Source organism: Carcharhinus amblyrhynchos, chromosome 5 (genome assembly GCF_965287045.1).
Source record: "Carcharhinus amblyrhynchos chromosome 5, sCarAmb.v2.hapA, whole genome shotgun sequence".
Classification (NCBI taxonomy): Eukaryota; Metazoa; Chordata; class Chondrichthyes; order Carcharhiniformes; family Carcharhinidae; genus Carcharhinus; species Carcharhinus amblyrhynchos.
The window spans coordinates 15,280,369-15,297,817 of NC_137328.1; the positions used below are offsets into that span (position 1 = coordinate 15,280,369).

At 39.3% G+C, this 17,449-nt stretch overlaps 1 protein-coding gene across 2 annotated transcripts in view; it reads left to right on the plus strand.

Moving 5' to 3' along the window:
* ric1 (RIC1 homolog, RAB6A GEF complex partner 1) overlaps positions 1 to 17,449 on the plus strand; it is a 138,748-nt gene that overhangs the window by 58,552 nt on the left and 62,747 nt on the right. For both annotated transcript variants that reach the window (XM_080188487.1, XM_080188488.1), the window contains exons 3-7: positions 1,200 to 1,279; positions 8,170 to 8,277; positions 12,628 to 12,770; positions 14,411 to 14,544; positions 16,973 to 17,064. In XM_080188487.1, coding sequence (XP_080044613.1) covers positions 1,200 to 1,279; positions 8,170 to 8,277; positions 12,628 to 12,770; positions 14,411 to 14,544; positions 16,973 to 17,064 — 557 coding nt within the window. The remainder of the gene's footprint in view (positions 1 to 1,199; positions 1,280 to 8,169; positions 8,278 to 12,627; positions 12,771 to 14,410; positions 14,545 to 16,972; positions 17,065 to 17,449) is intronic.

Sequence of the window (17,449 nt, forward strand, 5' to 3'; positions counted from 1 at the left end):
TGATGCAAGCCAGAAATCGAACCCAGGTCCCTGGTGCAGAGAGACAGGAGTGCTAACTGCTGCGCCACAGTGCCACCCCTGTCTCTGATGCTGAACTCAGTTGCTTAACTCCCAGTTTCTGATGCTCTGCCCTTTACCTTGTGCTGATCTGGATGCCTATTGCACTTGCTAGTAAAAGAAGAATAAAGAGAAGAAAGTCATCCTCTGATTTAGACTGTTACTTCTACAATTGTGTTTTTACCTCCTGAATGAACAATGTACTCAAAGGGGTCAACGCTTTTTTTTGTCGATTTCCTCCAACAAGTCAATACTGACTTCGAATGAAAGTTCTGATAAAACTTGAAACCTGAACTCTGTTTCCTGCTGCAGATGCTGCCTAACCTGATTTTTTTTCCTTTTTTTTGTTCTTTCTTCAGACTTCCAATATCTGCTGGATTTTGCTTTTGTCTGAAATGTTGATGATCATCAGTCTTTCTTTTAATAGTGACTTGTACATAAAGGAGAGATTGTAGCCAACTGCAACTCATTAAATGCTTCTTTCTTGAACATCAGCCGGGGATAACTTTGCAAATTAATTGGTTAAAAGAGTGTATTAATTGTTTTTCTTTCAGGCAGTTCAACAGCTTAAACTCCATATTTTATGGGTGAGATTTCCTTTGCATCAAATGTAATGTTTTGTCAATTTTATTGAGCATTGTTTCTACATATAATGAATTTATTACTTTTCATTACTTCTCTGAAAATTGTAGTCACAGGAATGAAGTCTTTTAAAGTCCAGGTTATTTTCAAAGTTAGCAATGTGTAGTGGAGGAAAATCAAGTTTACTTATCTAAAAGTATTGTCTAACAAGCATATGGATCATAAAACAAAAGCTGAACCTATTAGATACTGAATTTTCAACCTACTTCAAGCACAACTAATAAGTGCTACTGCAGGATTGCCATAAGTTTTAAGAGAATTCAGTGAACTAAATATTACAAAGTCTTGACATCCAATGTTGTGCATGTCTCAGTTGAGGTTAATCATAATAAAACCTGTATTCATTAATTTGCAAAACAACACAGCTAATTTGTTGACCTTATTGTACCCTTGTTCTTGAAGGATGTTTTACCATGGCAAAAATACTTCCATGGTATTGGAAAAATGGTAAACTTCATGGGGTTTTTCCAAAGTATAATTTTGATTTCTGTTTCTTTCAGACTGCAAATGGATACGTATTGCTCTTTGACATTGTGTATTCAGGACAAGAGAAATGCTTATATGAACCAGTATATCCCAAGTGAGTCTCAACTTTTACTTTCAAAATGAGTGGTACTTAGTTAACATTGTTGATGTATAGTATGGAGCACAGGATCATCTATGACTTTAACACTGCAGGTTGAATTTGGGGATGATTGCATGCTAACAATCTCAGGCTTACAAACATACCCTCTTTCCCCATCTCCCATGGAATTATTACAACATTACAGAATGGAAACGGGCCAATCACTCCTCCAGGCTCATGCTGATGCTCTTTACAAGAGCTACATAATCTAGTACCATTCTCCAACATGTTGCTCATGCCTTCTAATGTACTGATGGAGCTGATCATAACTGCTGTCCTGTATGATCATCATATCAAATGAAGCAGATTAGCATTTTGTTTTTGACTTCATCTATACCACTCAGTGACCTGAGTGGCCAACGAAATAGGTATGAAGTGTCTTGCAGAGACAAATTACAAATTTCTTATTGCCTACAATCTGAGGAAGCAGCTTCAGAACTTAGTTTATATATTAAATAACTTGATGCCATCAACAAAGTGTACACAACATCAAAAGGAGGAGGCAGCAGCGATCCATGGACTGTGAAGATCAACTTGTCCTCCTTGACTAAATCTGTTTTTTGCATTAGTAAAACAATCCTGTGTCAAAAGATGAGACATTTACAAAGGAAAGGGGTTTGGAGCTGAAAATTGGAATGTCTGTTAAAAGATGGAACATTTTTTTTACATCATATTTGTTTTTGTGTAGATGTACTTTGTTTGTTTTGATATATGGAGAAACAGGGAAGGTATTGGAGGCCAAATTCTAACTTAAGAGAGGGATGGGAGTGTAAGAAAATGAGATGTTAGTAGAACAGAATCATCAAAGAATACCAAAAGTTGTAGTTGGCCATGAAAGGAGAGTCCAGAATGAAGGATACTGTAATGTAAAGAGGTAAGAAAAACAAAACGAGGAGACAAAAGGTCTGACTGGCATGGCTGGATTTTGTATTTCTTTAATTTCAAATTGTAGAGACATATTTAAATCTTTCAGCACATGTATAATTCGACCAAACTAGTTTTATACGTGGACTTCTAACATCCCTTCAAAGCTCCCCAGCAAGATGTTCACATCATAAATACGGAAAGATCTAAATTTTCTTCAGTACATTTTTCTCCTTTTATGTCAGCTGTTGGTCATCTTTTAATAGATAGGCTTTAAAAATAATCCTTAACAATGTGTTTCCTTGCAATCATATCTGATCATTATTGCACCTTTTTTTTAAATCCTCTGGGTCATGCTGTCATTGACCTAAATAATTGAGGATTGCCTTGGTTTGTTTTCAGCTGAGACGTTGTTCAAAAAGTACTACCGTTGAAAGCATAGAATAACGTCTAGTAATTTTTGAACCACATCATAGTGCCAGGAACCGTCATTTATGTAGTTTTGTGGTGAATCTTGATGCACCATTTGAGGTTTGTACAGCCATTTTGTGGGCTACTCTACCCCAACTGTTTCATGCAGCACTATAGTCCCTTTAGTGCTGGTAACCATCTTGCCAGAGTGTCATTCTTCACCTGTGAACCTAGGCATTGAACATTGGCAAATCGTAGCACACACTGTCCTTATCCCCTTGTTTACACGTTGCAATAATTGGAGTCTGAGTTTTCAACCCATTATCATCTGTCAGGGCTGAACCAGGAAGTCCAATTAGGATGCATCACCTCAGTCAGACCGAATGGGATCAAAGTTACATCATTGTCATTAAATTGGTGTAATAACTTGTATTTCTATAGCATCTTTTAACATAAAACATGCAAAAATGTTTCACAAGAGAACATGCCAAAATATTTAGATAAAAGCAAAATACTGTGGATGCTGGAATCTCTGACAAAGGGTCATCCTGACTTGAAATGTTGGTTCTATTTTCTCTCCACAGATGCTGTCAGACCGTCTGAGATTTTCCAGCATTTCTGTTTTTATGTCAAAATGTTTTACAGAAGTAAGACAAAATGTGACAACAGGCCGTATGTGAGGTCAGGTGATCTTGATTAAAGGGATAGCTTTTAAGTCATGCTTTAAATGAAAAAAGTAATGTAGAGAGATGTAGGGAGAGATTTTCAGAGCTTAGAACCATGGTAAGAGAAAGTAGGGGCACCGGTGGTGAAAAAATTCACTTGGCGGTGTGCACGAGGCCAGAATTAGAGCCCAGATGTCAGGGGATTGTAGGATTAGAGGGTGTTGCAAAAAAGGAAAGTGAGATCCAATGGAAGTATTTGAGACCAGGAATTTTTAAAATCAAGATGTTGCTTGACCAGGAATTAATTTAGGTCAGTAAGCGGAGTAAACAAGACTTAATGCAAGTTAAGACAAGGCAGCAGAATTGTAGATGACATCAGGTTTACAGAAGACAGAATGAAAAACACGAAGAATTTCACCGTGTGTATTACTTCACATTATGGCTCCTTAGTGGTCTGAGGCTGAATAATTGCAGGCACAGTCTTGAGAAATTTTAACATGATTGGGAGGAGCAGCAATCACAGGAGAGGCAATCCGTGAGAAGCTGCTTCTCCAATCACAGGTTCCCCCCTTTCCCAATCTTGCTGCTCTTCAGAAACAGAGGGCTTAATGATCATTTATGCCATGCTCCTACTGCAGTGAGATTGGAGAGGTTGGCACCCAGACAAATCTCCTTTCACTGCAGTGAGATAGGAAAACCCTGTCTGTGTGAATTGTGGTAACGTTCCAGCCTGAAGCTATAGTTGGAGGGTGCAGGCAAAGGCAGCATTGCTCACTTTCATACTCTCAACTTTATTATGTAAATAATTTCTCAACAGTAAATATATATATATTTAATAAAATATAATACTTTTTAAAAACCACTGCTGAAACAGCAGTAATCAGACACTACACAGCGTCAGCGTAGTTAACACCCTTGCCTCACAGTGCCAGGGACCCAGGTTCGATTCCTGGCTTGGGTTGCTGTCTGTGCGGAGCCTGCACATTTTACCTGTGGCTGTATGGGCTTCCTCTCTCAATCCAAAGATGTACAGGTTAGGTGGATTGACCATGCTAAAAATTATCCCTTGGTGTCGGGGGGACTAGCAGGGTAAATACACAGGGTTGTGGGGATAGTGCCTGATTGTGGTGGTTGCAGACTCAATGGGCTGAATGGCCTCCTTCTGCACTGTAGGATTCTATGAAAAAGGAAAGTTGAATCCTTTGCGATGGCTTTCTTCCTCTTATATTTTTGCAATAAATTATTTTGGGAATAGTATTTAAGTAGAGAGATCCGGGGGAGAGGGAGAAAAATATTGTGGAGAAAATTCGGTTTTTCTGTTTTAGATTTTTAATGTTTCTGCTACAGAAAGGCTGTATTCTGGCTGTCGATGTGTTTTTTTTACTTTTTTTTGACCAAAGGGTTAATGTGTACAAAAAGTTGGAAGAGCAATCACAGAATCATGGAACTGTTACAGTTCAGCTTATCGGAGGGCACAGGCACTCATAAGAGCAATTTAGTGCCATTGCCCTGCCTTTTGCCCTTAACGGTTTGTACATTCTTCCTTTTCAGGTAACAATCCAATTCATCTTGATTGCTTCATTGAGCTTTCTAGCCTTTGAATGAATTTGTTTCCTTGTGTTGCCATAGCTACTGCCAATTACCTTGAATCTGTGCCCTCTGATTCTCGATCCTTCCAACAATCATAGAATCCCACAGTGCAAAAGGAAGTCATTCGGCCCATCGAGTCTGCACAAACCACAATCCCACCCAGGCCGCATCTCCACAACCCTATGCATTTACCCTTGGTATTCCCCTTCACACCAAGGGTCAATTTAGCATGGCCAATCCACCTAACCTGCACATCTTTGGACTGTGGGAGGAAACTGGAGCACCTGGAGGAAACCCACAGATACAGGGAGAACATGCAAACTCTGCACAGACAGTGACCCAAGCCGGGAATTGAACCCGGGTTCCTGGTGCTGTGAGGCAGCAGTGCAAACTACTGCCACCATGCTGCCACCGTGAACAATGTGAACGGTTTTTTCCCTATTGTGTATTTGTCGACTGCACACAATTTTGATTACCTCTTTCAACACTCTGACTGTTCTCGAAGGAAAGCAGTCCTGACTTCTCCAGTCTATCTACATAAATGAAGTTTGTCATCCCTGGGACCATTCTCATTAACTTTATCTACACATTATTTGTTGCCCTTGCAAGTTTCCTAAGCAGGGCTCCCAGAATTGGGTGCAGTACTTCAGTTAAGACTGAACTAGGATTCTGTGCAAGTTTAACAAAATGTTCATTGCTTTCATATTCTGTGCCCCTGTCAGTAAAGCCTAGGATGCTGAGTACTTTGTCAATTGCTATCCTGCCACCTTCAATGATTTATGCATGGCTACACCTTTGACCCTCTGCTCTTTCACCCACTCTAGAATTGTATGCTTTTTCACCATCTAACATTAATTCTGAATTTGGCGTGTGTATCAATTTAGTACAGGGGTGACTGTAGTGTGAGCAATTCTTCCCTCTGACATTGTGTATTCAGGACTAGAAGCATTTGTAGCAGTTGATTTCTTTTTAGACATTCTTGCAGTTGGTTAGCAGCCTGGGTGTACATATCAAATGGATGTTGAATTATGCATGTTCTAAGGATTTAGTGCGTTGTTTTGGAATTACTTGCTCGATCCTTTTGCTAATGTAATATTGAATTGCTCGTTGTTTGGTGATGGCATTAAAGAGATGGGAGCGTTTGAACTTGAGAACCTACCCAGAAAGATGATCACAGCAACTCATGTTGATGTTTTGGAATTGCTTTCAGATGTTAGCAAGTTGCTTCATGATCTGCTGTAATGCTATCGTTATCATTTCCTCCCATTTCCTTATTATCCTCTTTCAGCAGTGAAGGCAAAATGCTGACAGTTTGAGATCAAACTTTAGATGAACTTTTCAGGGTGCAGTAGCTCTCCTTATTGATCTTGCAGCACATCATGGCCTTCTGCAATCAGCAGTGTGGCTTAACTGGGCAAGGGTTTTTTTTTTTAGCATAAATGACTCTGAAAGACCCTTTGAGAGTCTTCTATTGACTTCATTCCCAGAAGCGGTTTGCTAGTTGTTCTTCAATGTGTACATTCAATATATAAAATGCAATACTGGATTTTGGGGGAAAAAAACTTGCTTTAAGCTTGTTAATCTTAAGTGTGGCTCCATTCATTTTCTTTCCAAACCTGGAATTGATCAAAGCTGACTGAAGCTTCTGGTCCCTGTGGGGACCACAAACAAAAATAACCAAATTTACTGAATGGACCCAAATTAAGAAATTACCATTTTTTCGTACACTAACACGAATCGCACCAGTGCAAATCAAACACAAATTAACAGGGAAATAATGCATCAAATAAAAATGCAAATTTCACTTTTTAACTAGTCAATCCAACAAAGATACAACCACATGCACTCCCTGTAGACATGCGGCACTATGCAGTTACACAGTTTGAGTAAGCTGTACTCCACCCATGGTAAAAGTCTATTTATTAGTGTCACAAGTAGACTTACATCAACATTGCAATAAAGTTACTGCGAAAATCTCCTAGTCGCCATACTCCGGAGTCTATTCAGGTACACTGAGGGAGAATTTAGCATGGTTAGTGCACCTAATCAGCACATCTTTCAGACTGGGGGGAAACCCGCGCAGACACGGAGAAAGTGCAAACTCTGCATTCGAGCTAGAAATTGGACCTGGGTCCCTAGTGCTATGAGGTAGCAGTGCTAACCACTGCACCATTGTTATGCCCTAGGTTAGGAGTCCTATCTGACGACAGCTTTTGCCTTCGTGAGCCACTGCTACAGTTCTCGTCAGCAATGTGCACTACTTCCGAACCTTTGCTCTGTTGGGTCACAGCAGCCCTTGTGCTGCAGTTTTCTCGACGTCCTTTTCAACCAACCAATGAAGCCTTGGTTCACAGTTTGCCTAATCTTTAACACCTTCCAGCTTTTCAACATGCCTTTCAGGTTTTAGACCTTTTTAACCAGTTCACGCAATGCTTTCCAAGAACTCCTGTCTCTTGTGCCAGTCAGAAAAAAGTCTGGCCTTTTCCTAGAAGAAATTTGCCTCTCTCAGTAATTCAGCATGTTTCTGTTTGTCTTTGTTCACTTTCTCTTTGTATCTACACCAATGTGTTGACCACCTGCAGCTTTCCTACCTTCTTTATAACAGTAACTTCTTTACTGTCTATGGCTGGCCATGTGGCGCTTGTATCTTAACCTTCTTCCTAGTCAGTGAATGCCAAATCATATGGACCTATTTGTTGTCTTCTCCAAGAAAATCACAATTGATGCAAACTCTTAAAAATTTTTTCAACTATTCTTAAAACGGTTGCTGGTTCCACAGACATTTTAAACAAATTACAGTTTTTCCTCATACTGTTTCTGGGTCAAAAGTCGTCATGAGCAACAAACTGCAAGTAACACTTTTTGAGTGAAAAGATGTATGAATTGTTAATGTCCAATTTCAATAAGCTCTGGTTTGTCTAATTCATCAATGTCAAAGGTGCACCACTTTTTATTGTTTCTACACTAACTAGTGTGAATTATCTCTACAGCTGTCTCAGGTTAAAACTTTTGTAAGAATTCTCATTTTATAGAAAGAGGAGGCAGTGGAAATTTTATACCATTGTTTTTGTTTGGTTTTGACAAAAGTCTGCTCAGCATTTTTAGTCTCATTCTTTAAATTCTAATAGTAAAATGAATTTTACAGTAGAAAGCAAGCTTGTTGATCAAAGCCTCCACTTTCTCAGATTATCCTTCCCCTTTTTGCTCATCACTTGCCATTACAATATAGTCTTACTCAATATTTATATACATACATGTAAATACGAGTGTGTAAATACAATTGCATATCACTTTAACAAACTGACTTCTTTTCAGAGGAAATCCAAGAGTGAAAGTAACTCCAGGTTATAAGGAGGAACAATGTGCTCCATCCCTAAGTGTGGAGATGAAGAAAGTGCTAGATTTCCAAGCAAAAATCACAAGGTACTGCTTAAACATTCTCAGCCTTGTCTGTTTAACAAGTTGCTTTGCATTTTTTAAAATAGCCGTTGTTCATGATGCATTGGAGAATTTGACTTTGAAATTGCTTCTAGGATTAAAGTTTTTATCTCACTAGCTGTAACATTTTATGATTCATCCAACTGGAGCTAATTATAGTTTGCCAAAAGTATTGAAGGAAAAGCTGTATTACCCAGTGGTGTTTGAGTGTGGATCTTGCTGCGTCACACATAGTTAAGGTAAATGGCATTGATGCAATTAAAGGGAAGCTACAAGGGAGAACAAAATGGAAGAGTGTATCAATGGGATTAGACTGATGAATCACACAATTGTTATGGCACAAAAGGAGACCATTTGGCCCGTTGTCTGCATCAGCTCTCCAACCAAGCATCATAACATAATGCCATTCCTCTGCCTTTTCCACATACTCTTGCATATTCTTTCTATTCAAGTAATCACCTCATGTCCTCTTGAATCTGCCTCCACCTCTTCCAGGTACAGCATTCCAGACCTGAACTACTCGCTGTGTGAAAAAGCTTTTTGTCACATCACATTTGCTGCTTTTGCAAATCACTTAAAATCTGTGCCCTCTCTCTTTTTTGATCCTTTTACAATGGGGACCAGTTTCTCCCTATCTAATCAATCCAGCCCATTATGATTTTATCAAATCTCCTCTCAGTCACCTTCCCTCAAAGCAGGGCAGGCCCAAACTCTCCCATCTATCTCATAATTGAAGTTTGTCTCCAGTTTCTCACCCCTAAAGACATTCTTGAAAATCTCTTCTGTGCTTCCTATAAATGCATTCATATCCTTCCTATGGTATGGCACCCAAGTCTGTAATGGCAAGTGAGGTCTGACTGTTATCCTGTATAAATTTGGCGTACCCTTCTTGCTCTTTTATTCTATGTCCTTATTAGTAAAGCCCACAGTACTATATGCTATATGAATTATTCTCTCCACCTGTCCTGTCACTTCCAGTGATTTATGCATATATCCACCCAGGTCTCTCTGCTCCTACACTCCCTTTAAGAATTTTACCCTTTGTTTTATATTGTCTGCCTGTGGCCTTCCTATCAAAATGCATCACCTCACACTTCTCTGCATTGAACTTCATCTGCCACCTATCTGCCCATTCTCTCAACATGTTTATGTCCTTTTGAAGTTCTACACTGTCCGTTTCACAGTTTCGAATACTCTAAGTTTTGTATCATCTACAAACTTTGAAATTGTCCCCTGCGTACCAAAATCTAAATCATTAATATTTATCAGGAAAAGCAAGGATCACAATACCAACCCCTGTGGAACACCACTACAAACCTTCCTCCGGCCCAAAAATACCCACTGACTATTACTCTCTGCTTCCTTTAGTCAGCCAATTTTGCATCCATGTTGTGACTGTTCTTTTTCTTCCATGAGCTGTAACTTTTATCATAAGCCTGTTGTGTGGCACTGTATTGAATGCCTTTTGAAAATCCATGTACACCACAACACCATTACCATCATCAACCCTTTCTGTTACCGCCTCAAAACTCCAGCCAGGTTAGTTAAACATGGTTACTTCTTTAGAAATCCATGCTGGCTCTTACTAACCAACACATTTTTTCAAGTGACGACTAATTTTATCGCAAATAATTGTTTTTAGAAGCTTCACCGCCACTTAAGTTAAACTGACTGGTCTGTAATTGCTGGGCTATCCTTACACTTTTTTTTGGACAAGGGTGTAACATTTGCAATTCTCCAGTCTTCTGACACCTCTCCTGGGTCTCAAGAAGACTGGAAGATTTTGGCCAGCGCCCCTGCAACTTCCATTCTCATTTCTTTCAATATCCTTTGTGTCTCATCTGGTTCTAGTGCCTTGTCAACTTTCAGTACTGATAGTCAATTCAACACTTCCTCCTTATCAATTTTTGACCCTTCTGGAGACAGCGATTACTTGCCTGTCATTCTGTTTAGCATCCACCTCCTTGTTGGAAAGATGGATACAATGTATTCATTTAATACTTCAGCCATGTCCCCAGCCTCCATGGTAAATTCCCATTTATGTGCTTGATTAGCCATGCTCCTCCTTTTATCACCCTTTTACTGTTTATCTGCCTACAGAAGACTTTGGTGTTCCCCTTAATGTTGGCTACCAGTCTTCTCATAATCTCTGATTACTTCTCTGATGAGCTTTTTCACCTCCCCTCTGAATCTTCTGCTTTCCTCTTAGTTCTCAACTGAGTTTTCTATCTGGCACCTATCATAAACGTAGTTTTTCTTCCTTATCTTTATTTCCATCTCTTTTTTTTCTTGTGTTGGGTTCTCTCAGAGCCACAACATCCTATTTCAATGTGAAAATCTGCACCTTTAACTCAGCAAACTTATTTACCACACTCCGCGCATTCATGTACACAGCCCTAATTTGCTTTTATCGTTTTCTGTCTTACTCGGAGCTTGTGTAATAAATGTCTCTTACTCTAGCTCTATCTGGCTGTCTAAGTATCTGCGACCCTTAATATTCCTCTCTGATATTACCTCCTGGATCCCATAATACTGCCAAATTAGTACAACAATTGCACTTGTAAATTGGCTGGCCAGGAAGATTGTCACAGTTCTGTTTCGGTGCAGCCAGTCCCACCTGCACAAGTCCCCTTTCCCCAGAGCTGGTCCTGATATCATGGGAATCTAAAACCTTGCCACATGAATCATCCTTCCAGCTACACATTCATCTGCTTTCTCTTACTATTTCAATACACATTTATGCATGGTGCCAAGATTAAACTGGAGGCTACTAATTTTGAAGTCCCGCCTGTTAGTTTCCTGCCTAGTCCCATAAATTCTGACTGTAGCACCTCATTTTGTCTGTCTTTTTGTAAATGCCATTGATACCAATGTAGACCATGACTCCCTCCTAGTTGTCTCCCTAATCCTTAATCCTGGTACCAGGGAGACAACATACTATCTGTGTGCTGTTTTAGCAGTGCCTGCTTATCCCCTAAGCTCTGGATTTCCTATTACTATCGTCCTTCCGGTTGTTTTTGTGTCTCCCCATTCAATTGAGCAAACCACTCTTAAACTTGAGGCATTACCGTATCTATAAGCAAGCTACCCGCGAAGCTCTCAATCTCGTGGATTCATTGCAGTGACACCAGTTACTACTGAAATCTAGAATTTAAATTGCTGCAATTGATACTTGTGGTTATCCAGTGCACAGGCATCCTGGAGTTCACACACGGCACAGGATGTGCATGCTAGAGGTTAGCGCAGCCCTGCCATTCCTCTATCAATTGGATGCCCAACCATGCTAGTACTAATAAACCTTGCTATTTATAAAAAAACCTTACTAGCTTCTCACTTGCCTTCTGTTGATGACACTTAAATACAGGGAAGCTAATGTAATGAGACATAACCAATTTCCAGACTGCAAAGTCCTCCAAATGGAGTGAAACAATCAGATAATCTGTTGTTTTTTTGCCACTGGTTGAAGGATTGGCTGATTTTACATACCACTGGAAACAACCCTTTGCTCTTCAAATGTGTCATTGAATCTTTTATATCAGCTTGCTAGGGTAGATGGAGATTTGATTTCACATTTCCTCTGATAATGTGCACTGCCCAGAACCTTTAATTCCTCACCAAATTCCCTTTAAAGAGAATTTATGGTACTTGTTTCAACAATGACTTGTCTTCATGTAGGTTCGTTAGAATGTGGACATGCTTTCAGTCTTTACAGCTTTCAGCTCTTCTAAACCAATAATGTCACTGGGAAGAATGCCGTTGTATTTCATTTTCCATTTAGCAATGACTAATGTTTATGACTGCAGTCAATAACCAGGACTTTTGATGTAGAAATATAGTAACCAGATTAGTTGAGTAGAAAATTTTAGATTTGAATCACTGGCGGTAGCATAGTGGTATCGTCACTGGGCTAGTAATCCAGAAATCCAGGGTAATGCACTGAGGGCCTGGGTTCAAATCCCATCACAGCAAATGGTGAAATTTGAATTCAGTAAAATTCTGGAATTGAAGGTCAAAGGTGACCATGAAACCATTGTCAATTTTTATAAAATCCCATCTGGTTCATTGATGTCCTTTTAGAGAAGGAAATCTGCTGTTCTTACCTGGTCTGGCCTAGATATGACTCCAGATCAATAGCAATGTGTTTGGCGCTTGTAATGTTCTTGAAAATGCCTAGCACCCTGTTCATGTGCAATTAGGATGGACATTAATGCTAGCCCATCCACATCCCATGAAAGAAATGTATATTTCTGCTGATGATAAACCTTGTGAATTCCACTCTAGTTTTATTGTGATAGATTGAGGTTTTCATACTAATTATATTTTCCCTCTTCTCAGTCTGCAGTCCATGCAGGATGATTTAGTCATTGCTACTAATGACGGGATACTCCATCTTATTCACTGGGATGGTTTGACAAATGGAAGGAAAGCCATTAATCTTTGCTCCGTTCCATTTTCTGTAGACCTGCAGCCTTCACGAGGTAAGGTTGTCATATTTACTGTGCAGAAATTCAGCTAGTAAAATTGTAACCCGAGTATCTAAACTTACAGAATGATAACACAGGAGTGGGATTTGGTCACTGGGCCCTTACCTGGTTCCATGAGAGACTAAAAATCAGTGTCTAAGCCTTTAGCATACTCAACAATGGAATGTTCAAATTACTCCAATGGTGTGCACAACTCCAAAAATAAATAACCTTCTGTAGCACTTCACTTCTTTCAGCCTGCCAACTTGAAAATTCTCCATTTGTTTAAAAGAAAAGCTGTGCTTTCTGAATGTTAACCAATCCTCTATTTAGGCTCATAGATTACTTCCAATTTCAGGAACCCTAACCTTGCATTATCAAATGCCTTTCGGAAATCAAAGAATATAGCATCGGCTGATTCCGCATTATCTCAGCTATTGGTTATATCCTCAAAAAAATAAAAAATTTGTCAAACGCACTTTCTCTAACACAATTTCTCTTTCAGAAAACCAAGTTGACTTTGACTAATTATGTTAGGATTGTCTAATTGCGTTGTTAAGATGTGCTTAAAAGATTCTAGCACTTTCCTGATAACTGATGTTGGGCTAATAGGCCTGCAGCTCACTGTTTTACTCTCCTCCACTCATGAATAGCAATGTTACATTCATTAACTTCCAGACTGCTGGGTCCATTCTAGAGTCGAGAATTTTGGAAAATTATAATCAGTACATTCATTATTTTTGTAGCTATCTCATTTTTTTTTAACCTCGGATGCAATTCATCAAGTCCTGGGGATTTGTTGGGTTTTAGCCCCTGAAGTTTTTAAACATACTTCCAGGGATCTGAGCAACACAAGCAAAATCAGCATGTTGCCCATCTCTAACTGCCCTCAAGTAGGTGCTGTACCACTGTGGTTCATCTGATTTAATTTTTTCTGTCGTAGTTTGGTACAAATGACTAGCTTCTGAGGCCAATTCAAAGGGCAGTTAAATTTCTGTGGGTCTGGAATCACGTGCAGGTCAGACCAAGTAATTTCTGCCTTCGACATGAAGACAGCCACAAAATATTTGCTCACGTCTGTGCCATCATTGTTTCCTCTGTGTTTTAAAGTTCAAGTCTTTAGTTCTTTAGAATTGGTTATTCAAAATATTATTGGTGCTGCAACTGTCTGACTTTGTCAAAATATAAACCGAATACAAGTGTGAACTCCAAGGCACTCCATCCTCCTATCAAGTCCCATTACAGAATCTGTTACTATTTCTATTGCTCCCATTCCTTTCCAACAAAAGATTTTAGTAAACTTGACAGGATCTAATTGCCCCACGAAGCCCAGATTTTCTAACATTTAATTGGAGATAGATTTAGACTTATAATAATGTTGCAACGTTACACTGAATTAATTGTATGTTGAACAACACCTGCATGGATCATCTCAAAGTGACAAGTTTGTACAATATTGTTGGTGTTGGGCTTGATTATATCTGTATAATTTGTCATTAAATTAGCCCGCAACTAGTAATGACACTTGCACAGAATTCTCCGATTAGTTCAGAATGTGCAGCATGCAGTAAATATCAAGCTATCTGTGTAACGATTGCTAATACTAATTTGAATTTTACAGCATGGTATGGTGTTGATTTTGTTTTTGCTGACAGGTCCTTCATTAGATTTTGAATCTGTACATATCGAAGATATGGAATACTGTGCAACCCTTGATGGTTTTGCTGTGGTTTTTGATGATGGTCGGATTGGTTTCATTACTCCTGTATCCAGTAAACTTACAGCTGAGGTAAAATACATTTTGATTGTGGCATTTTATATTTCTTTGCAGTATATTGAAGCTAAAAACTTTTCATTAAATTGAGATATTTTAACTGATATCTCAATTGATATTTGATGGAAATTTTGGGAACTGACTCTGATGTTTAAAATTTAGAGCTTTTTTTTGTTGGGGTCAAAAGCATCACCGTGGCATGGTCAGACATAATTCAGCCTTGCTCTTTATTAAAGAAAAAAATACTACTTTCTCCTTCCCTTGTGTAGTATCCCCAACTTAGAAGATAGTAAGAAGTCTCACAGTACCGTGTTAATGCCCAACAGGTTTATTTGGAATCACAAGCTTTTAAAGCGCTGCTCTTTCACCTGATGAAGGAGCAGCGCTCTGAAAGCTTGTGATTCCAAATAAACCTGTTGGACTTTAACCTGGTGTTGTGAGACTTCTTACTGTGCCCGCCACAGTCAAATGCCGACGCCTCCACAACATAACTTAGAAGATGGACAACCTGTTGCTAGATTTCAAATTTAGACCAGTGTGAGAGTAATGTTGCTCTCACATTAGGTGGTGTAAAGGTAACGAGTGACACCATGCATTAAAACTCCCTCCCGATACAGAGAAACTGAGCGGAATTTTGCCATCCCACCTGCCACGGGAATCATGGCAGGCGAGACAGGACCATGCAAAGATCCTTTGACAAGATGGGACTTTCCGATCTTGGGGCAAGTGCCACCGGAAAATCCCGCCTTGCGAATCTGTTTTACACTTCACATGGCATTGCTAAAATAAGTAATTCATGTGTAGAAAACAAAGATACAGTCCCACATTCCATGATATTCATACTCAAGCCCCTGAAGAAAAGTAAAGGCAAATGACTATAATCTTCTACACCAAAAATTGTAATTCTGGTCATGAATGCTGTTAATACAGTCAATAAAAAAGAAATCTAAATGATACAGGTAGATTTTTCTTTGAAACAACCTGGATATCTCCCTCTGAATGTTTGATTTTCCTGTGTTTGAAATTATCTTGCACAATCACGACATAGATCACTGTGGGTTTGGGGACATCATTGACCTGCCTACAGTTGGCACTGAGTTTATTGTTTTGGCTAACAAAACCATAAGAATACAGTGGGCATTGGGGGGAAAAAAAAGTCATGCTGATTCTTTGTGGAAGGGGATTGATGGAGGGTGCTCTTCAGAGGTTGGACATTAAAGTTTATTGTTAGGGTATAGGGGATGAAACTTGACTTTGAATCTAGCAATGTTGTACTTCAGCCAGATGTCACCTACGTGAGCATACAAATATTGAAACTGTTACAGAAAGATGGCATTACACCATCACAATAGTTTTCATGGAAATGTTTGTAGCATAGCACATTGGAAGCTGAAGGTGGATTTGAAAACAAAGAATTAAAGATTAAAGTTGCATTGTGTTTTGTGCGACCACATAGAGAACAAAAGTAGCCTAGATAAAATCATAAATGACATCTGGCCTCAGTGAAGAGTTCCTGATAGCAGTGAGAATGCATATTTAATTCTCTCAAAGCTTTTCCTATTTGTCATCCTGATTTTCTGTCATCACAATTTAGGGACACTTTTGTGACATTAGTAATACGTCAAGGCCTAAGATGTAATTGCTTTTAATGGATGCATTAAAATCTGTTGTTCTTTCCTTCTGCACGGTGGAACTGTGATCCGTGTGTGCAAGTTGCCCAGATCTGCCTGCCATGACCTGTTACAACAGACACAACTAAATGTCCTTTGACTACTCATGAGCAAAGTGATAGAGTTGCTCTTACGTTTATATGTACGTGGAAATAAAATGAATATGTATCTGCCATTGCTCATAGAATTGCTACAGTGCAGAAGGAGGTCCCTCTGCCCATTGAGTCTGCACCAACCACAATCCCACCCTATTACCGTAACCCCATACACTTACCCTGCTAATCCCCCTGACACTAGGGTCAATTTATTATGATCGATCAACTAACCCACGCATCTTTGGACTGGGAGGAAATCGGAGCATGGGGAGGAAATAGGAGCATGGGGTGGAAGCCCCCACGCAGACACGGAGAATGTGCAAACTCCACACAGACAGTGTCCTGAGGCTGGAATTGAACCCGTGTCCCTGGCACTGAGGCAGCAGAGCTAACCACTGTGCCGCCGTTGTTCTTAATGAACTGTACTATTTTTCATTTGGATTACTGAGAATACTGTGTCTAAATATGCAAAATATAGTGGAAATTATCAGTTGTATGGAGCAAGTATCCTTCAGGGCAATGATTTGAAAGATAAGTTTATACAGCTTGTGATTGAAGCTGGTGATTGTGCAGCCACGTAAGAGCACTTGAGGCTTTTGTAGAAACTGTTGTGAACAAGGGCTGTTTCATGCTGTGTTACATGTATCACTTATGTAAAATTATAATTTTACTTTTCAGAATTTGCATGGTGTGTGTGCACAAGAAGTTACCGATGGCACTTGTGTGGCTGTAAACAACAAATACAAACTAATGGCCTTTGGGTGTGCAAAGTAAGTGGGCTCTACTCTATATATCTTGTTGACACTAAAGTTTTAACCAAGCATGAACCAAGTGTAGTAGCAAATAGTCTGAAGATTAGGTTTTGCCAGCCATAGTGAGAGGTTATAGTTATGAAGAAAGGTGCAATCTTTGAGGCTATTCGCTGGCATAGGGAAGATGCAAGATGTTTTCAGAATAATGAAAGAATTTGAAAGATAATAGTGGCAGATTGCCTCCACTGTTGCATATTGGTAACCGGTATAAACTGAGGGTTATGATTCAAAAAACAAAGGGGCAATGTCAAAAAACTGAAAACTTTAGCATAGGAAATGATTGGGGCAAAAATTATAATGTAATTTCAAAGGGAAAAGAATTTACAGGGATTTGAGAAAAGGG